The sequence below is a fragment of the Phoca vitulina genome, unplaced genomic scaffold (genome assembly GCF_004348235.1).
Source record: "Phoca vitulina isolate PV1807 unplaced genomic scaffold, GSC_HSeal_1.0 scaffold15, whole genome shotgun sequence".
In the NCBI taxonomy this organism is placed as follows: domain Eukaryota; kingdom Metazoa; phylum Chordata; class Mammalia; order Carnivora; family Phocidae; genus Phoca; species Phoca vitulina.
Genome location: NW_022589718.1, coordinates 1,565,236 through 1,592,260, shown reverse-complemented (window position 1 = coordinate 1,592,260; position 27,025 = coordinate 1,565,236). Strand labels below are relative to the sequence as shown.

General features: G+C 43.3%; 1 protein-coding gene across 4 annotated transcripts in view; it reads left to right on the top strand.

Moving 5' to 3' along the window:
- The window catches only part of LOC116637790 (heparan-alpha-glucosaminide N-acetyltransferase), an 85,977-nt gene extending 62,562 nt beyond the window's left edge, over nt 1-23,415 (top strand). For 3 of the 4 annotated variants that reach the window (XM_032413288.1, XM_032413289.1, XM_032413291.1), the window contains 17 exons: nt 1,542-1,678; nt 2,123-2,244; nt 4,805-4,874; nt 6,837-6,906; nt 7,606-7,715; nt 10,184-10,260; nt 10,987-11,017; nt 12,556-12,716; nt 13,878-13,993; nt 16,122-16,243; nt 16,634-16,760; nt 18,105-18,191; nt 19,699-19,827; nt 19,956-20,033; nt 20,631-20,701; nt 20,799-20,911; nt 21,488-23,415. In XM_032413288.1, the coding sequence (XP_032269179.1) occupies nt 1,542-1,678; nt 2,123-2,244; nt 4,805-4,874; nt 6,837-6,906; nt 7,606-7,715; nt 10,184-10,260; nt 10,987-11,017; nt 12,556-12,716; nt 13,878-13,993; nt 16,122-16,243; nt 16,634-16,760; nt 18,105-18,191; nt 19,699-19,827; nt 19,956-20,033; nt 20,631-20,701; nt 20,799-20,911; nt 21,488-21,669 (1,803 nt within the window). In that variant the 3' untranslated portion in view covers nt 21,670-23,415. The remainder of the gene's footprint in view (nt 1-1,541; nt 1,679-2,122; nt 2,245-4,804; nt 4,875-6,836; nt 6,907-7,605; nt 7,716-10,183; nt 10,261-10,986; nt 11,018-12,555; nt 12,717-13,877; nt 13,994-16,121; nt 16,244-16,633; nt 16,761-18,104; nt 18,192-19,698; nt 19,828-19,955; nt 20,034-20,630; nt 20,702-20,798; nt 20,912-21,487) is intronic. The other variant, XM_032413290.1, reaches the window with a different exon arrangement.
- The last annotated feature ends 3,610 nt before the right edge of the window (nt 23,416-27,025 follow it).

Genomic DNA, 27,025 nt, shown 5'->3' with positions numbered 1-27,025 from the left:
AGAACAAAACTGTGGTAAGAAATAAGCATTCACTATCATCAGACCGTGATAGGTCAAGCTCATTAGGGTTTAAGGATTAAACTGGTAAACTGAACCAGTCCAGAAAGTGGTAGAATGGACTGGTTAAGAGCAGAGTGCCTGCTTGAATCCTGCCTCTGTCACTTCCTGCCTGTGAAAATGATAGAAAAATTAAAAGGAGTCAAGAGATGATTTTGTTTTGTTTTGTTTTTTTTAAGTAGGCTCCATGCCCAGTGTGGAGCCCAGTGTGGGGCTTGAATTTACGACCCTGAGATCAAGACCTGAGCTGAGATTAAGAGTCAGATACTTAACCAACTGAGCCTACTTGATGAAAAGGAAAGCACTAGAATGGGGAAATATTTGAGATAGTTAAAAGTTTAATATTGCAATATGTGAAGACATATTTCTAAGATTATGTTCAAGGGGATTTTGTATCTAAGAGATGGTTCACACCATAAGACATAAAATAACAAAAAAATATTGAATTATTTAATCTGATAATTTAAAATGTAATCTTAACACTGTGATATCATAAATATTTAGTGTGTGAACAAAAAGAGGAATGATTTTTAAATCCTGGTAAGTCTAATGAGAAACAAATGTACTGTAATTTTTCTTACTGAGTACTCTTCGGCCACATATAACAAGAACCATTAAAATGATTTTTTAAAAAAGATTTATTTATTTATTTGAGGGGGAGCTTAGAGGGAGAGGGAGAGAGAAACCCAAGCGGACTGCACTGAGTGCAGAGCCCAACATGGGGCTTGATCCCATGACCCTGAGATCACGATCTGAGCTGAAACCAAGAGTTGGACGCTTAACAGGCTATACCACCCAGGTGCCCCAATAAAATGATTATTTTTTATCCAGTAACCTCATTTTTGGAAGTGTATTTTAGGGAAAGAATTTAAAGGAATAAGAACATCGTGTAGATCTTTGAAAACAAGATAATTTATATAAATTATATATAATTATATGTGTTATATATAATATAATTTATAATTTATATATATAATTATATATACGATGTCTTTACAAACATAATTTATATAAATGATACACAAAAAGATAAACCAAAAAAGCTTTGAAAGCAGCCTAAATACTCACAATTTTAGTATTTAATGGATTATAATGCAACCATTAAAACTTCAAATAAATAAATAAAATCTTAAAAAAGAAAAAGAAAATCTGTCAATCTGAGCCTCCCCATTAGATAAGATAATAAATCCCAGTGGCATTAATAAGTACTGTTCACAGGGAAGCTTTTGAAGAAATCATGGAAATTTACTTGTATGTAATATGTAAAATGATGGAATGCAAGACAGTATATGCTGTATTTGTTCATTATGTGAAAAATTTACATATAGTGATATAGGCAAATTTTATCTAAGTTATTGGAATTTAAGTTTTTTTATAAGGATGAAGGAAAAGTCATCTCAGGAGTTCAGGGGGATACTCATGTGCACCAACAAGCAGCGGCCTTTCAGACACCTCTGACAGTTGCTTGTGTTTCTGTTGTACAGTGCTTGTTTCAGGTTCTGGTAAATGTTTCCTGGAGTGGGAGAGCCGGGAAGCCTAGCATTGCCGCGGGGGTGGTGAGCACCCAGCATGGATCTCTCCTGCAGCTTAATGACACCTTGGAAGAGAAAGAAGTTTGTAGGTTTGTACCTGCTTTGATGTGACTGCTGACGCCTGCAGTTTCTGTCTGGTTGTTCCCTATTTGATTTTTAGCTTTTCCTTCCTTCAAAACATTTTTTTAGGGGCACCTGGGTGGCTCAGTGGTTAAGCGTCTGCCTTCGGCTCAGGTCATGATCCCAGGGTCCTGGGATCGAGCCCCGCATCGGGCTCCCTGCTCAGCAGGAAGCCTGCTTCTCCCTCTCCCACTCCCCCTGCTTGTGTTCCCTCTCTGGCTGTGTCTCTCTCTGTCAAATAAATAAATAAAATCTTAAAAAAACAAACAACAAAAAAAGCAAAACCCATTTTTTTATATCTTTCCCAGTCTGCCCTCAGGAATGCCTGTCACTCTGCCTTGATGACATTACTGTAATCCAACTCCTTATGTCCTAATCTAGCCATTTTTCTTAATTTTACCATGTCTTTATAGGCTGAAATACAAATTTGGAGAATTTGGAAACTATTCACTCTTGGTAAAGCACACCCATAATGGAGTCAATGAAATTGCTTGTGACATCGTTGTCAACAAGAATCCAATTGACAGTAACCTTCGTACGTATATGCTCTTTGTTGATTTTTTTAAAATTTGTGTTTTAAAGGTTTTAGTTTTTGAGTACTGTTTGCAACACTCTGTACTTTAAAACCTGGATTATCTATCTTATTTAGTTATGGTATATATATATATATTTTTTAAAGATTTTATTTATTTATTTGACAGAGAGAGACATAGTGAGAGAAGGAACACAAGCAGGGGGAGTGGGAAAGGGAGAAGCAGGCTTCCCGCGGAGCAGGGAGCCTGATGCGGGGCTCGATCCCAGGACCCTGGGATCACGACCCGAGCCGAAGGCAGACGCTTAACGACTGAGCCACCCAGGTGCCCCATTTAGTTATGGTATATTTATAATGATTGTGTCATTGGTGTATACCAAGAAAATTATGTGATATATAAGAAAATTGTATGATCAACATATTCTCATAGATGTTATTTAGTTTAATTATGAAGCATAAATAAGCCAAAAAAAGTTAATGCAATAGAAACTAGAAATAGGGCAAATGACTGTCAAGTATCTTTCCTTGTTTTAGGATAGTATTCCCTGTATGGGTCTTACAGGGACAGCCCAGAAGTCCCTTAGATTAAGGACTGTTCATTCTTTAATAACTCCACTGAAGAATATCTGTCAGTCTGAGGGGTGCCTGGGTGGCTCAGTCAGTTAAGCGTCTGCCTTCAGCTAAGGTCATGATCCCAGGGTCCTGGGATCAAGCCCTACATCAGGCTCCCTGGTCAGTGGGGAGCCTGCTTCTCTCTCTCCCTCTGCCCCTCTCCCTGCTCGTGCTGTCTCTTGCTTTCAAATAAATAAATAAAATCTTAAAAAAGAAAAAGAAAATCTGTCAGTCTGAGCCTCCCCATTAGATAAGATAATAAATCCCAGTGGCATTAATAAGTACTGTTCACAGTGAAACTTTTGAAGACCATAGGGTCATGTCAAAAGAATGGAAGAGCCAACCTGAAAGGGCCAACATGGGCCAGTTTAAGCATTAAAAAGAATAATGAATGTAATTGATGGAAACACATTGAATCTACAAAAACCAATGAGTCTCTTATGAAACTTAAAAGAAAGAGCCCCTTCCCTAAACAAAGACAATACTTTGGTGGGAAAGACACAGCACCATCTGTGAAGCATTCTTGCCCAAAGAAGTTGAACTTTGTTAGTCAAGCCTCTACAGCTAATTGCCCATTTGCAGAACATTTGGAGGATAGAACGAGTGACACCATGAGGAAGCTGACTGACAGATCTAGAACATGAGACGTCCTCATAGATGACTTGCTTCAAACAAATCAATGGCTGCTTATGTCTAAATGCAACTAAAGAGACATAACGAGCAAATAGAAAATGTGAACCTTGTTTGTATCCTGATCTGAACACACTAACTACAAAAAACATTTTTGAAATAACTAGAAAAATTGGAATATGGACTCTATTAGCCAGAGAGGAGTTGTTAATGACATGGTGATTATATAATAAAACCCATTTTATTTTATTTTATTTTATTTTATTTTATTTTTAAAGATTTTATTTATCTATTTGACAGAGAGAGACACAGCGAGAGAAGGAACACAAGCAGGGGGAGTGGGCGAGGGAGAAGCAGGCTCCGCACGGAGCAGGGAGCCTGATGCGGGGCTCGAACCCAGGACCCTGGGATCATGTCCTGAGCCAAAGGCAGACGCTTAACGACTGAGCCACCTAGGCGCCCCAATAAAACCCATTTTAAAGAAACTTTTAATTTTGAAATAATTTTAGACTTATAAGAAACATTGCAAAAAAGGAGCTTCCAGCTTCCCCTAAACCCCTAAACTATATAATCATAGTGCAGTTACCCATATATAATGATCAAAACCAGGACATAGTGCTATTAACTGATGTATAGGCTTTTCAGATTTCTCCCATTGTCCCTTCTAAGGCCAGTTCTTTGGTCCAGGATTCAGTCCAGGATCCCACAGCCCAATTAGTTGTCAGGTTCCTGCAGCCTTTCATTGTCTTTCGTGACCTTGACACTTTTGAAGAGGACTGGCCGGTTATTTTGTCATTTGCACTTGCTAGCTGTTTCTTCACACCTAGGTAGAGGGCATGCATTTTTGGTAGAAGACTCCAGAAGCCTCCTCAGTGGGCCACGTCAGGGGTTGCACGATGCCGACACATCTTCTGTGAGGCCTGTGTTTTAGAGATACATACTGAAGATGGATGGAGGAAAGGACGTGTCTGGGATTTGCTTAAAAATACTTCAGGCAAAGACACAGAGGCAGAGTAGCAACAGAAGAAGCAAGAGTGACAGTATCTTGATAATTCTAGAATCTGGGTGATGGGTATACTTGGGCTTATTATGCAAACCTCTGTTCTTTTGTGCATGTTTGATATTTTTCATGATGAAAATGAGCACTCCCCTAATGATGAATGTTCTCAAGCATTTATAGGAAAGTTAGCAGAAGAATACAAGCTTTTCCCTCACTTGTTTTGTTTGCGTTTTTCATTTACAGATTAAATGTAGTGATGTAACAGCTTCGATGCTTAGGATGACATTTTGGTGATACGGTGTTTTCTTTTGATTTTTATAGCTGTGTGTATTGCGTTCCTTGTTGGTGTGGCGCTCATCATTGCAGTATCCTTTCTGAGGTTCTTGTTGAGGTAAGCAGATGTTAGGGGAGGGCACAATTGGGGGAAGTAGAATATGGAAAAAATATATTCAGGAAGGCTGGTTTGACCCTTTCAGTGACCGTTATTCTTTGATTAAATAAATACTTACTGGGTCCACCATGCCTGGTCCAGCCCGGGGTATCAGGGATCGATGTAGAATAAGAGATGGTCCCTGACTTCAGGGAAATGATCATCTAGTTCGAATGGATCTTTGCCTTCAATCCTCCCCAACGGCTGAAAACAGAAGAAAATGCTTGAGAAGTCCTTCTTTCCTGAAGGATCTCACAGCCTGCTTTTGCAATTAGTGGGAGTGGCCTGGGCTGATCTTAGGAGGCAGCTGTGCATTGCTGTCCACCCCTCCTCCTGTCTGGCCCTGAGCCCTGAGGCCACCCCTCTGGTCCAGCTTCCCAGCTCCTGCCAGCTGGGCATCGGGCAGCAGAGATGGAGGATGGGGTGCCGGACCTCCGGACCTCGGCGTGCACTTGCTTTTCCCTGGTTGGGACTGGCAGCTTGGTGAGGGGATTCCTTCTCCTTTCTCTGCCTGGTTAACAGCGAGTCTGGTGAGAGTGAATGAATAGACTGGGAAACAAAAAGAAAGTCACATAGATCCAGGCCTGGCAGATCACCTTTCAAAGGAAAGTTCTTTCATGTTTTTAAAGAAGTAAGATTGATGGAATTTTCACTTGTTCAGCCTGTTAGGGTCTGGAAGGATGACAAGATTTTATGGGTGAGCCATATCCAAACTGGGAGGAAGAAAACCTAGTCTTTTAAGTCTGCCGCCTTGAGGGAACCTAGCAGCTTTGGGGAGTTCACGCACTCTGACTCTCTCCCTTTGTGCATCCTAGAAATACAAGGGTCTGTAAGGATGAAAGGACTACTTCTTGCTCAGAAGCAGATTTTAACCCAACTGCTTTTTAGGGGCAGAGTATAATTTCAGCAGAAGAGTTTGTTTGAATTAAGATATTATCTTGTCTGTCTTTTGATAGGATGCAAATATTATTCCAGTTTATTACAGTGTTTTCATTGGCTCCTTTTAATATCAGTGGATCTATGGCATCGCTTTCTAAAGTAATTGGTAGCTGATCTCGAGCTCTTGCAAAGGGAAGAAATCCCACCTCATTCCACTGTGGAACTGAAACTCCTCGTAGCGGGAGGTTCTGCCTCTGCAGCCTTGCAGGCAGGATGCTCTGCTGGCAAAGCAGGAGCCCTTGTCCCTTGCCCCAGCACTTTCCAGCGTGCCTCTGGAAGTCCAGGGATGTTCGGGTATGTCAGAACCGGAACAAAATCTGAGGCGGTAGTGAGAATACAGGAGCTCTCTCCTTTTGCTGGGAGGACAAGCATGTACAAGAAAATTAAGTGTGTTTCTAAAATTTCAATTTTTAAATATCTTTCTCCTTTCTCCCTTCCTTAGATGTCTCAATTTTAATATTGTTCATGTGATGGTGATGTTACCAGTGCTGAATAAAGTAGAAATAGGAGTGAGTTGTGGGGAATAAAGAAATAAGAATATATGCATTAGATGTGTGGGTGATGTTTAGAGACTGATTTGAACAATTAAACTGGAGAAAAAACTTACGAGACAGATTGAACCGGCTATTTGGTGATACTAAGGAATTATTGATAATATTTTAAAATGTAATAATGGAACTGCAGTTCTGTTAAAAAAGGGGGGGGGCTGTTTATCTTTTAGAGCTACAAACTGCAGTAGTTATGGATTAAATAATATCATGCTTGGGATTCTTTAAAATAGTCAATCTAAGGCAGGCAAGGGGACAGGGGGTGGGAGTGTGGATGAAGTAAGATCCACCACACTTAAAGACACTTTAAAATGTTTAATTCTTTGACTTGTATAGAGTATGAACTTCAAATGAATCTTCTTTCAATACAGTATCCAATCATTTTGAAAATTCTGCCAAAGAAAATAAATTAACTGAGCTTTTTATTTATTTACAGTTTGGATGACTTTCATAATTGGATTTCTAAAGCAATTAATTCCCGGGAAACTGATCGCCTCATCAATTCTGTGAGTTATTAGAATGCATCATGTGTGCTCTGGGTGGTTTTCTAGATTTGGAATTTATAATTCCCTATTTAATAATCTTTATTATCTGGTTTAATTAATCTTATTTATATTGTGGAAGGCCAGGTCGGTCGTGTGTTCTGTATCCTTAATAAAGAGCAGGCAGCCTTCTCTTCAGCTTTGGTGAAGGGTACTGTCCCCTTCTTTTTCCTGGTGAGGTTGGAACGTCGGGTTGCATTATATGCACGGTGTGGAGACATTTTTCTCTCTGCAGGCAGCACTGTTGAATCGATCCAGTTAAGTAGAGAGCGTCAAGATAAAAACAAAAGAATAGAGCCATCAATATGAAATCTACAAATCGATGGCCTCCTGTGGTGATTAAACGTATTACTTCTGTTAATAAATTCATTATGGACATATATATGTCCACTTATGGACATATTTGCTTATACTCTTGTACCAGACGCACTTATGGACCAGTTTTTTGTGGTCGTTCATCAGCGTGGCTCAGCAGACGTCACAAAAATCAAATGTGAAAAACTAAACCTCTGGATGGGATCTTTACAAAAGCAAATGAAAGGATTGTTCAGGACAATGATTTTTAGCTCTCCTGTCTGTTAATTTCTTCCCTAAAAAACAGAAAACTGAAATTAACTCACTAGTATTATCAACTGGCATGTATCTCTCCCCATTTTTCTGAAGGAGCTGGGGTCTCCAAGCAGGGCAGGCTCCATCGGTGGTGATGCTCAACTGGAAGCATGGCATCCGCCCACTGCAACGCCGCGCCTCCGCTGCATAGACACGTTCAGGGGGTATGTGGGGCTCCCTTGGGACATTGTGGGCACAGGTAGTCTAGGATTACATGTTTACACATAAACACACTTTTTGGTATTTTACATATCTTCTATTTTGTAGGGTAGGCAGGACTTCTTGCTGTAAAAATAAGTCAGTGGCCTCTTCTTACTTGAAAACTGTCATGATAGCAAATATAAAGTTGCTAGAGAGGAATCAAGGGTTGAGGCCAGAACCAGTTTCCACTGATAGGTAGATTCTGCTGAGTTAAGGTCATGTGGGCAGGCAGCAGCACATGGGTGGGGCCTCCCCATCCATCCGCAACCACCCCCCCCCCCCGCCCCACCGTGTCCCATCGGACAAATGAAACACCAGCATGCGCCAGCCCTGGCCCTTCCCCATTGCTAGCAAAACAGCTTGAATATCAGGCCCTCTGGGAAGCAAATCCAGAGTCCTACAGCAAGTTGTATTTTATTTATTTTTTTAAAGATTCTATTTATTTGATAGAGAGAGACACAGCGAGAAAAGGAACACAAGCAGGGGTAGTGGGAGAGGGAGAAGCAGGCTTCCAGTGGAGCAGGGAGCCTGATGCAGGGCTCGATCCCAGGACCCTGGGATCATGACCTGAGCCGAAGGCAGATGCTTAACGACGGAGCCATCCAGGCGTCTCCAGCAAGTTGTTATTTTATTTTATTATTATTATTTTAAATATTTTATTTATTTGACAGAGAGAGAGAAAGCACAAGCAGGGGGAGTGGGAGAGGGAGAAGCAGGCTTCCAGTGGAGCAGGGAGCCTGATACAGGGCTCGATCCCAGGACCCTGGGATCATGACCTGAGCTGAAGGCAGACGCTTAGCCAACTGAGCCACCCAGGCACCCCGCAAGTTGTTATTTTAGAGTTCAGGTAGAAGAGTGAGGGCCAGGAACCAACTCTGAAAATAAAGTATAAAACCATATAGCTGAAAATAAACACGTTGGTGTTAGGCCTTCCATTTCTGCCCATGGGGGGCTTTTATTTTTTTATTAAGATTATTTATTTATTTGAGAAAGAGAGAGTACCAGATGGGGGAGAGAGAGTAGGAGAAGGAGACTCCTCACTGAGTGAGGAACCCCATGTGGGGCTCGATCCCAGGACTCCGGGATCATGACCTGAGCTGAAGGCAGACACTTAACTGACTGAGCCACCCAGGCGCCCCTCATGGAGGGCTTTAAAACTCCAGTGATAATTATAATTCTGTCCCAGCCTCCCAGACACTGAGTCCTCCTGGGGTGCATATTGGAAGCCAGGCAATAATAATAACCATTGCTAAGAATTTTTGAATTCTCACCCTGTGCCAGGCACTGTTCTTACTTGTCGTAGTTTATTCAATCTCTTCACAATCCTATGAGGCATATACTTTTAATATGCCTGTTGTACAGGTGAAGAGACTGGGCCACAGAGTTAAGTAACGTGCCCGAGGTCACCGGGGACTATGTGGGATGGCTGGGATCTGACTCCAGGAGTTGGGCCCCAGAGTCCGCACAGATAACCGCAGTGACACACTCAAGGCTTCAGTCTTCAGTATCCTGCAGAATTAGCATCAGATAGTAGCATATTCAGAGTCTTTTTTATTGTATTCCTTTCTCTTTTTTTTTAGGAGAGGGATGGGGAGAGGGGCAGAGGGTGAGAGAGAATCTTAAACAGGCTCCACGCCCTCTGTGGAGCCTGATGTGGGGCTCGATCCCACAACCCTGAGATCATGACCTGAGCCAGAACCAGGAGTCAGAAGCTTTTAACCGACTGAGCCACCCAGGTGCCTCTATTCCTCTTTTTTTTTTTGATTCTCATTGCCACTTTTGGAGATGAGATGTTTGCAGATAGATAGGAACTAACATTTATTAAGTGCCTAAAATGTGCCAAGCGCTGGTTAGGTAGTGGTCCCGGGGGTCCCTGTGAGCGTGTTCCCTCTCTTACAGAGAAGCAGACTGAGGTAATTGATAAGAGTCTTGCCCTAATAAGAGTTGAGGGTGCATGATTTGAGCCCTTAGCTCTAATGACTGTATGCCTTCTACTACGGTTCTTTAACTTGCAACATCTAAGTAATTAGCACAGAATTGAGTGATTGGAAATGTTTTGCTTTGTTTTCAAGTTACACAGTTCAGTGTCAGTAAATTTCTCTTAAGAAATCATGTTGGAGGGCACCTGGGTGGCTCAGTCAGTTGAGTGTCCGACTCTTGATCTCAGCTCAGGTCTTGATCTCATGGTGGTGAGTTCGAGCCCCATGTGGAGCCTAGTTAAAAAAAAAAAAATTAAGAAATCATGTTGGAAATGTTGGCAACAGAAGGGCTTTGTGTAGGGCCCTAATTGTAGTGATTAGAAATAATAGTTTCCTGCTCTTTAAGTGTATCTGTGTTGTGACTGCCCCTGTCAGTATGTGTGTCTCTTATAGTTGGGCCATTCCCTGTCACAAGGGCAAGCCCTGAAAGTGTGCTTTTTGCTGCTTTACAGGATAGCTCTAATCCTCATGGTCTTCGTTAATTATGGAGGAGGAAAATATTGGTACTTCAAACACTCAAGTTGGAATGGTAAGATATTTCCTAAAAGTAGTATTGCTTGCGTAGGACCCCTCAGAGAAGTGTGGACAAGAGAACCTCTCAGCATCCCGTCAGGAGCTCAGAGATGAGGCCCCAGCATCCTCCTTTGAGCGCTGATCTCCTGCTCCCATAGAATGACCTTTAGATGATGCTGTTAACCCTTTTGTTTTCTTGCTTTCGTGTGCTGTAGCCTTGTAATGCTTCACTGTGATAACACATGGTTGCCCAAGTCTCTGTTGCAGGGCTGTGGGACTCTGCAGAAGCTGTTAAGAATTTAGTTGTAAATGATTCTTGTCATATTCTAGATATGCCTTTTATTACAGCCACATGGGAGCTCTGCCTTCTAAGACTCATGGTCCTCCTCAGGGTGCCATTGAACTCAGGTTGGTCTGAGTGGTGCTGAGTAATGGTGAATCTGGCTCAGTAGTTGGTTTAAGAATGGATTTTGAATACTACAGCTTGAAGATAACAGACTTGTCCAGACTTCTACTCTGGCTCTCCCATGTGCAGTCATGTTCTTAGGAAATACCTCAGGCCTGGTGACTGGTTCCAGAGTCCCCAGGGAGCATCTGTGTGTTTTCACAGTGTTTTCCTGTGAACTCTCTATGTGAGTTTACTTTCCATATATATTAGTATATAATGGAGCCATTCTAGATTTAGGAAGTACTTACATTCTAGAGTCTTTTTCCTTACTCTTGTGCTTGTGTTATTCTCCAGGACTGACAGTGGCTGACCTCGTATTCCCATGGTGAGTTCCAGTCTACCACCAGCTCTTCCATAGGTCATCCAAGTGTCCAGCTGATGCTGGAGCCTTTATCTGAAACCATCCTTGAGTTCTGGGCTGCAGGCCTATGTTGCTCACCGGTCCTTCCAAAAGTTGTGTTACTGGATAGTTCTTATACTTAGTATAGGGCTTATCTAAAACCTGCATATAAAAGATGACACAGGGAACATTTTGTTATTGTAGATATGCTATACAAGATCCTGGATCTTGTAGGAAATCATAAATTTTGAATATGTAGTTAAATCCCACTAATCCTGAAAATAAGTATAAAAATCATATTTCCTAAAAGAAATGTAGTATATTAGCATCAGGAGATTCTGATAAGTATGTAACAGGGCAATGATAGTATTAAATTAAAATTTAAAGTAATACAGGAGCAATGCACTCTGTCTCTGATCATCTGTGACTTGTTCACCTTGTCAAGGGACCCTGATTCCTGTACAATGTGGGATTTGTGTCTTTGCCTGTGATGCTTTGAGTGACTTTGTCCATCTTTAGGAGTTAGTACTAGCTATTGGTTTATGTCTTTAGTTCCTTGTGTTTCATCACTAATAGGAACTCAGGGTTTCTTGTGGGGGAGCTGGGGTTCTTGTTTGAGATGGTTTTTGGGAGGAGGAAGTTTTACATGCCTGAAGACCTGGTAATTATGTACATTCTTTTTTTTTAAAGATTTTATTTATTAGGAAGGGAGAGCGTGCATGAACAAGGAGCAAAGGCAGAGGGAGAAGCAGAATCCCTGCTGAGCAGGGAGCCCGATGCGGGGCTCGATCCCAGGACTCTGGGATCATGACCTGAGCCGAAGGCAGATGCTTAACCGACTGAGCCACCCAGGCTCCCCATTTATGTACATTCTTTACGAGGTTCCCTATAGGAAATGTGTTCCCGTTCCTGTTACTAGACACTTTTATCCAATTAGGTGACCCCAAGAAAGGAAGCCAGAGGACATCAAGGAATGTAGCAAGAGCAAACTCTCACCTCTATTAACCCCATGCTCAATCATCGGAAAGATTGCTATTCTGACTTTTTTAAAAAAGAGTTAATTTAGTATAATAAAAGGGAAGAAAAGAGGTATGTGGCTCAGACAAAATTAGAAAAAGGAATCTAGCTTTCATTTTTCTTTCAGGAGAAAGAGTGAATTTAGAAATGATTGACATGTGTTGTTTCTCGGGGACTTTGAGGGCATGCTCCTGAAAGTCCAGTTGTTTCGATTCTAGCATCTTCATCATTGTTTCTCTTTAATAATAAAAGAGAGACTTGTCCTTGGAAATTGCACTCAGCCCTGAAGAATTTTCCTTCTAGGATATGACTTGAAGGTGCACAAACCTTATAGTCCAACAGGGTTATGTTCTGATTCTTCCTTCAATGTTATTTCAATAATTGGCTACTTTAGAAAAATCATGTATTGCTTCTTTTATGTAGTAGATTATAAAATATTGATATATAGACAAAAAAAAACCCACCCTAGAAATGACCACCTCTTACTTAGCTGTCTTTTTTTCTAGGTTTGTCTTTATTATGGGATCTTCAATTTTTCTATCAATGACTTCCATACTGCAGCGAGGATGTTCAAAATTCAAATTGCTGGGGAAAATTGCATGGAGGAGTTTCCTGTTAATCTGTATAGGAGTGGTCATTGTGAACCCCAATTATTGCCTTGGTCCATGTAAGTATTCTTCCCCCGCTATTAGTATACATTCCGGTTGAAATATGGAAGCTACATGTCGTAATTTAAAAGAAATATAATTCCTCCATCTCAGGTACCTGCAAAAAAGAACAGTTATTAAAAAAATGTATACCTGCTTGTATAACTTCGGGCATTATTGTTACTGTCTTGGGACTTCAGACCTGGGAAGAGCGTCTAAGACCACTCAGACCCTTCTGCTGTACAAAGGAAGACTCTGAGTCCCGGAGAGATTGAAGTGTTTTCTGTGGATCTTCTAAGTGCAGCAACAGAGTAGTAGAGCCAGATCAGGTCACCTGGTTCTAGACCCTGCCCTCCTGCCACTTTGGATTCATTGACTTTCATAATAAGGCGATTGTGTGGTAGTTCAAGAATCCACCTTTGTCATCACCTGTATGCTGCTGGGTTGCTGGGAAGGAATATCTTTGTTATTGTTTTAGCAGTGTGAGTGAGCTAGGAAGGCTGAGGGAAGGACGCACACCCCTTGCTTGGGACCCACATCAGGGTCAGGGAAGGCAGTAGTAGTTGGCTGTATTCAAGGGGCTTCCAGTGGCATTAGCAAAACAGGACACAATTATCTGGACAATAGCCAGATGGTCCCCTTGGACAAGAAGCACTAAGAGTAGGCATTAGGAGGAGGTAGAGGTCACTTCCAGTTGGGGTCAGAAGGAAAGGTGTCACATAATAGTTGATTTGATGCCTCTCCAAAAAGTGGGCCACTGCTCCAGGAGAATACATTGTAGGGCTCATTACATGGTCACACTCTTCCGGTGATGTAGCCATGTAGCCTGTAAGATAGGGAGAGTCCGTTGGCGGCCTGTGCTGGCTCTGCAAGTTGCGGGTGGATGTGAGAGTTGATTGAATCCGTACCCAGAACGACAAAGGGCCAGGAGAGAAACTTCAGGGCCCAGGTAGTCCTTGCTTTATCTCACACCCAAGGAACACATGTGTTCTTATCCCCGTGTCCCAGCTGGCCACTTCCTGCTGTGAGTTTGAGCCAAGTCCCCTATGCCTATCTCCAAGAGCCTAGAAAGCAACTTAAGTGCAATGGAGGTATGTTTTCCCCCTTAGAAAACAATAATGTTGTCTTGGGCAGGAGGAGGAATGCTGGCTAACACTTCACCTAATTTGTGCCTTCTGCAGTGTCTTGGGATAAGGTGCGAATTCCTGGCGTGCTCCAGAGGCTGGGGGTGACCTACTTTGTGGTTGCCGTGTTAGAGCTCATCTTTGCTAAACCTGTCCCTGAAAGTTGTGCCTCGGTGAGAAATCTGCTTTTAAACACACGGTTGGGGGTGGGTGGGAATCACTGTATGATTTTCAGAACTTTCTTTAGTTCTGAGCACAGTACTTTAATAATCTCAGTAGACTCCTTAACTATGTTAGTCAAGTACATTCTTTTTTTCCTTCCATTAGTTATTTTCCTTTAGTCTTTACACCAATCCTTTTCTCTGTTGTGGGGAAAAAACACATAACATGAGATCTCCCCTCTTAATAAATTTTTAAATGTCCAGTAATCAAATGCTTTTTGATGGCATTAAATAATATCAGAATCATCTAGTTTGCTAGTTCAGTCTTTGGGGGCATTATAGTACAAGATATATAGAAAACTCACAAAACATTTCAGTATCTATATAGATGCTGTGAAGATTCAACTTGGAGGAAAAATGCCAAGGTAGGGTAGAGGAAAATGGCAGTATCGTCCGTGGCTGTCCTTGGCTATTTCATATTTCTTATTTGTGGGAAGTATGTGAGAGCCTCACTTCTTTCACAATTGCTTTCTATCTTACTATAAATTGCTCTGTTGAATTAACGCAGGTGGAGCTTTTTTCCCCCTAGTAGAGATCAAAACTCAGGAAGAAATGTTTAAATTCTTCCACTTGGGGTCCTTAATAAATTAAGAAAGCTGAATTTATTTTCTAGCTCCTTTCTGTATATGTAACTAGCAGATTCATCACTGAACCCCAGATTTTCTTGGCTCTTCCTGTAATGATGGCTTGGTTATATGTCCTTGGAGTGCATTGAATCATTATTCATTTACCTGCTCTGTCCACTGTGTCATTGTATGTGTACCCTCTGCTGTGGGTTTTCTTGAGGTGAAGTGAGACTAGACATGAATGCAGGCTTGGTTAGTCACATGGGACCTAAGGTCTGTGGAGAATTCATCTGCCGCCCCCACAATGGAGTGAGGGTTTGGGTGGGCCACCAAGAATAGATGGGCTGTACTCCTTCCTTTAGTCACGACAGCTCCAAAAGTTTAAATTTCGTTTTCCTTTCTTAAAATGTATTTTTTAAATTAACATATAATGTATTGTTTGTTTCAGGGGTACAAGTCTGTGATTCATCAGTCTTACACAATTCACATCGCTCACCATAGTACATACCCTCCCCAGTGTTTAAAATGTATTTTAGCTTTTTTAATGACAGCTTTATGGAGATATATTTCACATACCAAAAAAACTCAAAAGTTTGAAGCATGCAATTCAATGATATTTAGTATATTCACAGAGTTGTGCAGTCATCACCACTACCCAATTCTAGAACATTTTCATTACCCCACAAGAAACCCTGTACTCACTACCAGTCACTCACTGTTCTCCACGACCCCCCCCCCCCCCCCCCCGGGCAACCCCTCATCTACTTTCTGTCTCTGTAGATTTACCTATTTTGACATTTCTTATAAATGGAATTATACAGTATGTGCCTTTCTGTTTGGTTTCTTTCACGTAGCATATTTTTCAAGGGCCATGTATTGGTGCTTTATTCCTTTTACTGCTGAATAATACTCTATTTTATGAATGTACCACTTTTTAGATATATTCATCAGTTGATCAGCATTTGACTTATTTCCATTCTTTGGCTAGTATGAATAAAGATTCCATGTATATTTGTGTACAAGTTTTTGTGTGAACATCTGTTTTCAGTTCTCTTGGGTATAGGAGTAGAATTGTCCAGTGATTTCTTTTTTCTTTTTTTTTCCCTAAGATTTTATTTGTTTATTTATTTAGAGGGCGAGCATGAGTGGAGGGAGGGGCAGAGGGAGAGGGAGAGAGAGAATCCCAAGCAGACTCCATGCTGAGCACAGAGCCAGATGCAGGGCTTGATCTCGCCTGAGCCAAAATCAAGAGTTGGATACTTAACTGACTGAGCCATCCAGGCATCCCATCCAGTGGTATCTTTTTAACTAATGTTTTACTATGATATTTCATGGGGAGGGGCAGGTAGACCACATAATATATATGAAATAAACATGCATCTATTTTTGTATTACTCCCATAAAGGCCAACAGAAGAATCACCAGGAATTTCCTGAATATGTTTACTGCATATTTTTCCCTCTTCTACTTACATGTAGTTCATATTATGTTTTTTTTTATAACCCCTCACTCAGGAGAGAAGCTGCTTTTCCCTTCGAGACATCATCTTCAGCTGGCCCCAGTGGCTCTTCATTCTGATGCTGGAAAGCATTTGGCTGGGCTTGACATTCTTCTTGCCTGTTCCTGGATGTCCTACGTAAGTGAGCCCACGGAGGTAATCCCTTTTTGCATGTCCTTTTCTGCCAAGTCAGAGCTTCTGGGGTGAGAGCTTGCAGATTTCCCGAGGGATAAGAACTCGCTTTCACTCTTTGTTCTCCTTTGAGGCATATTATGTGTATGGGTGAGGAGTTTGGTGTATGTCCAGAGGAATGTCTCCGTGAGGCTTTTTCCAGGCCTGTTTGAAGGGAAGTTGGGCTGCCCACCTTAGCTTGTGGGGAGTAGTCAAGTCAGAAGAGCATCAGTGGGGAGTGCATGGCGCCGAGGGGTCTCCGTGTTTGAGGTTCCTCGTTGGGCTGCAACAGTTGCCAGGATAAGCCTTATTCCCGCTGAAGTCTTGTCAATTAAGTACGTGTTTTCACTTTCCCAGTGGTTATCTCGGCCCTGGTGGCATTGGAGATTTGGGGAAGTATCCAAATTGTACCGGAGGAGCTGCTGGCTACATTGACCGCCTGCTTCTGGGTGATGACCACATTTACCAGCATCCTTCTTCGGCCGTGAGTGAGCCTCGCTTGCACTTTGAGCTAGACCCGTGGGAGCTCTGACATGAAGGAAAACAGAAAGTGCTGGCCAACTGGAGACTCTGTCCATTTAACAAACTATGATGGGACCTAATTTTTATTTGAAAAGTTTGCTGATTTAGGAAATGTAATGTTTATTATGGGGCCGTGTGGATCCATTACTTTGGATTTGAAAGTGCAAATGCAGTGGATCAAGCATGTGGCGGCGTGCTTTTCCCTGTGGCTCAGGTCAGACTTCCTGGCCGCAGACTCTGAGGCCGAGATTCGTGTGCAGGAAGCTTATCAGGCCGTCCTTTTGGGATCAGCCCCTGCTGGGGATCAGAGGAAGCAGGAATGGGCAGAAAGGGTAGCTGGACTGACTGGTAGTCACACAAGGCCTTAGCTCATCTCCTGGGGGGCTAGACTGGTGCTTTAGAGTTGTTCTGAATTGGAGTGAGGGATCTGGCCATTGGATGTGGACTGCCCCCAGTAGGGGAGTGGGACTCCTGGAGAGGCAGCTCTCTTTAGTCAAGGACAGATCCAGAAAAGGGACTTGGCTGAGAGCTTTTGGCCATTAATATTTCTGCCAGCTCAGGGAATGAATACTTTCGTCCTGAGAGGGGTGGGCAGGGGGTATCTGAGTAATGCACTGTGGGATCCACCACTGTCTGTTGCCAAATTTCTGCAGTTTCTACATGAACGTTTGTTTTATAATAAAATAATACAGATATATTTTTAAATGTTATTTGCCGTAAAGGAAGTTAGAAAGGAACAGCTTTTTTTTATTTTTGTTTTTAAGATTTTATTTATTTATTTAAGAGAGAGAGAGCAATCGAGAGAGCACAAGCAGGAGGAGGGGCAGAGGGAGAGGGAGAAGCAGGCTCCTGCTGAGCAGGGAGCCTAACACAGGGCTTGATCCCAAGACCCTGATATCATGACCTGAGCTGAAGGCAGACACTTAACCGACTGAGCCACCCAGGTGTCCCAGGAACAGCTTTTTGATGTTACAGTAGGGTTGACCAACCTGACAGTTATGAAGGTATTATGCACAGTGTTGGAACCGGTTAGGGATGCCTCAAGTCACTGGCCCCTGAAGTTGAAGTGGCTGCTCTGGGTCATGGCTCATCCCTGGGCTCTGTGTCCCCTTCTGGTATCACACACCCCACACTTTGTTGATTAGAAGTATTCTGCCTATAATCCCCACAAGTTGTCCATGAATTTCTGCAGCAAAAATGAAAAACATTGAATTCTGGAGTGTATTCAGGTTTGTATTTGATCTCCAAATTGTTTGCATGCATTTCGTGGTCAGTGAGTTCTGCCTTCTTTTTCTGTTTTGTTAAGGTGCTTTATCACACTGAGGTGGCCTATGATCCAGAGGGAATTTTAGGGACCATCAACTCCATTGTGATGGCATTTTTAGGAATTCAGGTATTCGTTCATTTCATTAGGGTGTACATTTTTCTGACAGTTCATGATTATTCATTCATCACTAATTCAAAAACTATTTCATTAAAACAAGTAATTGGAAACATGCCTTCTATGGTCTAATAAATTCTGTTACGTGTGACAGATTGTCAGAACTAGATATTGCTAAAATTCAGCACATGGAAATAATTAGGTATAATTCCTATATCTTCCCCCCCCCCCCAAATTCTCCTTGTTTATATGGCTTATTTTAGCAATGGAGACAGAGTAGTTTCTGGGTAAAAGTTCTCCCTTCTGGAGTGTGCAGAATGTTTGTGTACTGGTGGTGTTGGGAAGTCCCTGTGTCCCCTGTTGTCACATTTCTTTGTGCACACTCTGTATGGTTTCAGGTTATGCATATTGTATGCCAAAGTCAATACAGGTTGTTCTTGGTTTATCTCACAGGCAATTTTGTTAAAATTCTGAGCAGTCTAGATTTTTTTTTCCCCCTAAAGTTCTCCTTATTGGTGTTTGAAACTACTATTTGAGCAGAGCTAACTGGGGGGAGGGAAAAGCGTGTAAAGCAGCTGATGGAAGGCTCTGATGAAAATATTCATGTCCATGTGGCTTTTGAGTACCTGAAATGTGGCTAGTATGACCAAGGAACGAAATTTTAAATTTCATTTCATTTTAATTAATTTAAATTTAATTTCAAATAGTCTCTGGTGGCTAGTGGCCGCCATATTGGGTAGTGCAGGTCTAAGGCATGTAAGTTTTGGCGATTCATATTTAGAAATACTGTTCTATACTCACCTCTGTAGCACTTTATAGTTCACAGTGGGTGCTTTCACATATATTCATTTAATCTCTGCATCTGCAGATCTGCAGGTGTGAATCTGCGCCACGAGAGCAGCCTGGGGTAGGGTTAGGAGTGCAGACCTGAGGCCACACTGGATGGGCTTGAACCCTGCTCTACCGCTTTCCAGCTGGGTAGCCTCGGGCATGTTCGTCCCTCTGTGCTCCAATAGCACCTACTTCAGGAAGGTGTGGAGAGGATTGAATGAGTTAATTCATGTAAAATTCTAAGAACTGGCACATAGAAAACATTCATAAATTTTAGCTTTAGTTACAAATTATTATGAACATTTTCTTATTCTTTGATGTTTTTCAGAAATTAATTCCTAATTTCAGGGGATTTTAGGCAAAGTCCAGATTGTACTGTTTCTGCCTCTAGTACCACCCTGTCCCGGGCCCTCTTCTGTACTGCTGCCAGACCGGGCCGTCCAGCAGGCCAGTCTGAGCTGGTCCCTTCTTACTGTTTTTTTGGGGTGGGGGAGAAGTGACTTTCCTCAGCTCCTTCTCTCGCACGGGAGAAAGCCCCTGCCTCACCAGTGAGACCCGCAAACCTACCTGCCTCCCACCTTCCCGCCCTTCCCAACCCTCTAGCCTGTCTCACTGAGCTGCAGCTCAGGGACGCATGCTCTTTCAGCCATTTGACCTGTTTCTGTGCATGCTGTTCCATTCTGCCCAGATGCCCTTCCTGCCCGTAGCCTCAACCGGACGGCACTTCCTCCCTGGCGTCTCGTACCATCCTCCCGAGGAGTTCCCCGTGCCTCGGTGGCCAGCCGTCAAGGGCAGGGGTGATGTTCCATTCCTCTCGGTAATCCCCGCATCTAGCAGCTTGCCTGGCAGATGAGTCTGTCTGTTGAGTGATTAGGACAGTGGATGAACACGAAACACGAATATACTTTAAGCAGTTCTCTTGGTCATCTGTGTTTTTTTCTCCAGGCAGGAAAAATACTCTTGTATTACAAGGATCAGACCAAAGACATTCTGATCAGATTCACTGCCTGGTGTTGTTTTCTCGTAAGTAACTGGTGTTCCTCACTAAAATCCCGTCCATACATGTTTCAAAGAAAGAAAATGCTCAGCAGCACTGGACAGGAGCTGTGACCACAGCACAGGAGTTACATTCTCCACCAGAAGAGCGGAGGAGAGGAACACATCTTCACACCTGAACTCTCAGGTTTATTTTCTTAGGCAAATGTCTTTATAACTAAGAGTGTTTGCCGCTGAAAGGCCAGCCGGAATCGTGACGAAATAGTGTGGGTTCCGGTGGGGAGCCAGGCCAGGAAGAGTAGCGTAAGAGCTTTCAGAAGTCCGCTTCCAGATCTCCCGGTGACGGAGAGTTGAAAGTTGGGCTGTTCATTTTATCCCTCACGTTTCCTCTCTAATTTATTTACTAGTTTACCTTCGACTCAAGAGAATGCTTTGGAGATTTTTGTTTTGGAGAATATTTTTAGTTATGCATCTTGAAAATAGTTTTCCAGTTAAAAGAATAAAATATAAGACACAATTTTCAGCCCTCCCTAAGGAATTAAATAACATATTTTCCAGTTTTGAAACACAGTTGTTTTTTGAGATAATATAAAAAAAACTAATAACCTTCTCCCCCTTTTGTAGGGGCTTATTTCTGTTGCTTTGACGAAAATTTCTGAAAATGAAGGCTTTATTCCAATAAACAAAAATCTGTGGTAGGTACAGAAAACAGAGTCATTTTAATGTTGGGTCGATCTTGCTGATGCTGGATGCATTCCTCAGGAGCCCTGAAACACCTCATTCGCCTTGTAGGTCCATCTCGTATGTCACCACACTGAGCTCCTTTGCCTTCTTCATCCTGCTTATCCTATACCCCATTGTAGATGTGAAGAGACTGTGGACGGGAACCCCATTCTTCTACCCAGGTAAACAAACCTCTAAGCTTGGAGTTGATTTGAAAGATTATTTATTTGAGAGAGAGAGCATGTGCACGCAGGGTGGGGAGGGGCAGAAGGAGAGAGGGAGAGACTGAGAGAGAAAATCTCAAGCAGACTCCACACTGAGCGTAGATCCCTCCTCGGGGCCGGATCCCAGGACCCTGTGATCATGACCTGAGCCAAAACCAAGAGTCGGATGCTTAACCGACTGAGCCACCTAGGCGCCCTAGACCCAGTCATTTCAGTGACTCACTTCAGCCCTCCGATTCTAGTGACAGTTATATTTTTCTGACCTCAAGTTTCTGGTCTAGAAAAGAAAAGTTCATGATTTTGGCTCTCCTTATAGATTTACTATTCAAGAATTACATCACTATAAATATTTTCTAATTTTTGATCTAGCTTATACTTAAGTATTTAAGATATGCATTACTTATTTTTGGCAGTAGCCAATAATATAAGTGTGTGCTTTTTGTTTTTTTCATTGGACTAAAGTCAAATTTCAAGAATTAAATAGATGATCAGATGTGACTCAGGAAAATATTATCTTCTGTATCTCTCCTCCAGGAATGAACTCTATTCTAGTGTACGTTGGCCACGAGGTGTTTGAGAACTACTTCCCCTTTCAGTGGAAGCTGCAGGACAACCAGTCACACAAAGAGCATCTAACTCAGAACATAGTCGCCACTGCTATTTGGGTGCTCATTGCCTACATTCTCTATAAAAAGAAGGTTTTTTGGAAAATCTGACAGCTCCAGCTGAAATGTGTTGCTGGCAGACTCTAGTGGGCCTGGGGGGAGTGCTGAAGCAGCCTTTATTAAAGGGAACCATGAGTTATAAAATCAGTAGGATGCGTATTTCCCGATGATTGGGGAACATGCTGATGCGCTCTGGCTGGTGTACTATGACGTGGCTGTTAATCAGAACTCTGTGTCTTTGAGACAGATGTTTGGAATATAATTGTCTTTTTTCTCCATCTTCTATGTAAATGGATATATTTAGAACTTCATTTTAAGGATTTCTCATTTAACTCTTCAAAAGGAAACTGCCATGGGCATTTTCCTTCTGTGGCGGATAAAACAACCTAAAGTCTAATTTTTATTGATCTCGTTTTCCTGTAGCCTGCCTTTCCGAGTGCACACATGCCAACCAAGAAGACCATCATTTCTGTTGTGGCTGATCAGATGGAATGTGTAGCGATGCAGCCTAATATTTTTTGTGGTTAAGTGCAGTATAATATTTCAAGAAAGAGTAATTTTCTTTTCAGATCTGCAAGGCATTGGTGGGTCCAAAAAATGCCTTTCTATTGGCAGGCATTCTGTCCTTTTCCCCATTTGGAAAAGAAGTTAAAATATAGTTGTGTTATTCCCAGCCACTCTTGCTTACAGTTACAGTACTCACGTACCTGTTCGGCTGTGTACCCACTTGTCTGTCTTTCTCACTGTGTGTCTAGACGGTGGCTGGCACCCAGGGCTGTAGTGTGGCAGAGAAAAGCACAGTCTTGCTTGTGACGCCAGCTTTGCTCTCTCCTTGCCGCGTGAGATGTCTGCCAGTCCCGCGGCCTCGCTGGGCCGCAGTTCCCTCAGCTGTGAAATGAGGGAGACAGCGATGCCTCTCTGGTTCCTTCCAGCTCTTCGGCTCACTGAGGTGGGATACATCAAGAGCTTTTCTGAAATCCTTAGGAAAATAATTTTATTACAGAAAACTCTTCAAAATCAATGATAAGGAGAAGGTTAAAAAACCGCACTGTCATTGGAGTCGGTCTTTTCAGAGTGGCCCTCCACAGTGGAGGCACTCCGTGTGGGCATCACAAAACTGAAGAAGTAGTCTCTCAGGAGCGAAGACAGAACACGCCCAGAGAAGCAGCACTGCTCACAGGATGCGTCGTCATGCTTGACGGTCTTTCTGTGAGAACTGTACGCGGAACAGGCGGAACGTTGTACGTGGGCTGAAACCCCTCCGCGCTGGGACGGGGCCGCCTGCACGGGGCTCCAGCCGTCACCACAGCACCGACGACTCTCTGGCCTGTGTGGGCCTCGGCCCCGAACCCTCAGCCCCACGCGTCCCTGCCCGCGGGACCCTCCGCGCGGACGCCCGCCGGCACGCCGGCACCCCGTCTTCCCGCCTCTCTTCCCAAATTCAGACTTTCCCTCTGCATTCTCCTAGCTCCGTGAATGGCTCCTTCTCTGTCTCTAGCTGTGAAACTCCGTCACCTCTCACTCACCTTACCCCCTCCATGCCCCCTTTTCCATGCTTCCACCTGAAGCTCCTGCCTTCTCGCTGCCGCGGCCTTGTCGCTCTAGTCCGGGCCTCCGCCCCTCAGTCCTTCCTCTGAGAAGTCACTACCCGTCGCCTCCAGGTTAAGCTTTATGCAGCAAGAGCTCGGGTAAGAGCCCCTCCATACAAAAGCTTCCCTCAAAGTTATGTAGAGTATACATAACCACCCTCGGGGGCGCCGGACACGTCTTCCGGCTGCTTGACCCCCCCCCCGCCCCCCGGGCCCCGCCTCCGCCAGCCAGCCAGGCTCCTCCCCGCCCAGCACTTAGCACCTCCTGCTTCTGACTTTGGAGTCTTCCTGCTTTGCTTTTCCCCCTAATTTTCTCCTGGGTACACTTGACCTTTAGACCCACTACTTCTGAAACACCTTCTCTAATCTCGTATTCTCATCCAAAAGTAACATTTTCTTCCTCTCATAATACCTTAGTGGGATCAGTCTCATGGCGTTTTACCGCTTTCTGCCTGGTGTCAGTTACTTGTGTACCTGTCTCATTTCCCGCGCTAGACGGTGAGCTTGTTAAGGGCAAGAATTATGTCTTGTTCATCTGTATATTCCTCATGGTGCGCACACAGTGCCTCGTACTTAGCAGGCGCTAAATAAACATTTATCAAAGCAAAGCAATGGTGGTTTTTGTTTTTAATATTTAAGTGCTGATAAAATTACTGTGTCCGGAGTGCCCCATGAAAATGTTCCTTTTGCTAATGTGTAAGGGGACAGTTGGTGAGGAAACCTGCTGCCCCCTTCTCTTGCAGTGAGTCATCATGGATGGTCACACTGTCATCCCAAGTCCTGGAAAGTCAGGCTGAGTTGGGTCTCTGGATGAATTATCCAGAAGCATTTCTCTCTTTTTCTTATGACAGAGAGAGTGCAAGAGAACACAAGCAGGGGGAGCAGCAAGGAGAGGGAGAAGCAAGCTCCCCACTGAGCAGGGAGCCCGATTTGGGGCTCAATAACAGGACCCTGAGATCATGACCTGGGCCAAAGGCAGACGCCTAACCTACTGAGCCACCCAGGCGCCCCTCCAGAAGCATTTCTTGAATAGGGGAATATATATCAGAGTGTATTGAACGGTAGGGACCAGGAAATCCTGATTCAGCTGGGTTTTAAGGAAAACTTGGCTCATACAAGAAGGCGTGAGGTGGGCTGGCTCCAGCTCACTTGCCTGTGCGGCCAGCGCACCATGACAGCCACACATACTCAGGGACCGTGACACCCCACCCGAAGGAGAGGGCATCCCCTTTTGTGCATCTCATGACTTCGTTAGACTGAAAACCCTCCCCAGAAGCCTCTCAGCAGCCATCTGCTTGTGTCTCACTGGCTACGAGCCTCTCATCTGACTCGTGAAACCAGCAGTGACAAGGGACTGTGGACTGACGAGCCCACGGCATGGCTACACGGACGACCTGCTGTGGCACAGTCGGGAGAGTGTCTTACAGGGAAGTCGGGGTCGAGTTCTTTAATAAAACCCGAAATACTGTTCTAGAGCCGGGATGTAGTACTTGGATGTTGTTTATTCATTTTTTTGTACTTCCATTACTCATTCCTATTTATAATTAAGTGAATAAATTGTTGCTCTTATACTTTTTGTCTTTTCACTCTGGCCAATAAAGGGCATCTTTTATAAATGTGCAATAATCCAGGATGTATTAAAGGGTGTCAGCTTAAATGAAATTCCAACATAATAGTTATTATTCCTTTAATGTAACTCTGTTTCGCAAAAAAACGGGGGAGACAAATGGACTTTTGAGAAAGCTTCTCAACATATCAAACTGCTTTTCAGGAAGAGATCTCTATCAATTGTAAAAAATTAAGGGTAGGTCTTTAAAAACACTAAGCAATACACGGTAGGATCCATGACCCTATTAACAATGCAGCTTCTGGCACAATTTCAGCTTTTGAGATTTTTAACACTCCTTTTGTTGGAACTTTGAAATGAGGTGGGAAAACACACTCCTAGTGTTTGTCTTTAATTGCATATCTGTGTAATCTGTTTTCACCAGAGTGTAGTGTAGCCAACATTTTTCTCTTAGTAATCAGTATTTGTTGGGCATTAGTTTGAAAACATGGTGTTTTTTGTTTTTTTTTAGGCTACATGCATTTCCAATTCAGAGTTGATGGAAATGCTAGATGTATGCCTTATGTCGTAAAGTGCCTCAGACCTCATAAACCCTTTATCTAATTGTGTATGTCAGAACACTGCCATTGACAAAAGATGCCATTATCTTGCTGGCTTTCTTCTGCAGAATTCCATCCAAAGTGCTAGCCGTGCGGACAGCTAGCTGGCCTTGCTCCCTGCAGTGTGGAGCGCATGGCTTCCCGCAGTGTCCCATTTCAGGTTCTGGTGGAATTCTGTCCGGACTACTAGAGCTGGACAGAAAATCAGGTCTTTGGTTTTCCCACCTTTTATGGCTGTTTGTTCTTGTCCTTGATTGCTTGTAGTCATGCACTTTTATTTCGACCCAGGATAGTTTTCCTGCTGATATTAAACTCCAAGCGTCGTTTAGCTTGTAGACCGGTACCTCCATCTAGCCGAATCCTGCCTGTGACACAGTTCTGCCCAGGAGTCAGTTTAATCCCAGGAGATGCCTGACCTGTGTCAAAGAGAAACAAAGCCATTCTAACGGAGGGGTGAGGGCAGACTTGACTGCACTGGGGGTCCAATGTGAACTGAGCCAGTTCCCTGGAAAAAAAGGCTGGAGACTTTTTAAAGGTTGGGGGTGCTAAGGGAAAGGCAGTGAGGGGTGTGATGGGGTTCATCTGTGTGACAAGGCCATCTGGATTTGTGAGTTGGCGCTTCTCCCATCTTTATGATGGGAGGTGGTGGGGCAGGTTGAAGCAAGGTGCCCACCTGAACTAGGCCTTTCTCCTCCTGGATATTTATGTTTCGGAGACATCTTGGGTCCTTATGGAGATGGTTTCCGGTGGTAGTTTCACATCTCAAAGGGCAGCAGAAGGATTTATAATTGCCAGCTTTCTAAAAATAACTCTAGGAGGGGGTTCAGGGACCTATCTGCTCATCACCATGTTTTGGCCGAATCAAATACGTTCTGCGAATGTGCAGCTTTCTCAGGTGGGCATTTTAAGGGGGTCTAGGGTCATCCTGGGTACGCGGCCTTATGCTGCTAGAAGCTGTGCTGGAGTCTGGTCATGTCTCAGTGCAAGAGGTGTGGATGGGTCCTCATGAGCCAGAGGTCAGCAGTCCTGCCCCGCCCTGCCTTGTCTGCAAACTTGGGTCTGAGTTCCCATTTTATTCTATGGCATTTCCCCTGCAATTCTGCACACACGGGTGGCACCACTGAATTAAAAAAAAAAAAAAAAAGATTGGTTCTTTTATCTGGTGCCTACACATTTGGGTATCAGAAAGTCTTGTTTTGGGGCACCTGGGTGGCTCAGTTGGTTAAGCGACTGCCTTCGGCTCAGGTCATGATCCTGGAGTCCCTGGATCGAGTCCCACATCAGGCTCCCTGCTCGGCGGGGAGTCTGCTTCTCCCTCTGACCGTCCTCTCTCTCATGCTCTCTGTCTCTCATTCTCTCTCTCGCAAATAAAATCTTAAAAAAAAAAAATTAAAAAAAAAAAAAAAAAAGAAACAGCATAGTTTATATATTTGTAATCAACTCATATTAAATTGATAAACACTTTAAAACGAGGTAGGTGGAATATTTTCTGAGATCAGGTGTCTACTACTTAAACCACTTTATTGGTTTTAATACAGTTGACCCTTGAACAACACAGGTTTGAAAATGGGTCCATTTATACATAGATTTTTTACAGTTCGGTACTATAAATGTATTTTTCTTATGATTTTCTTACCATTTTTTCTCTAGCT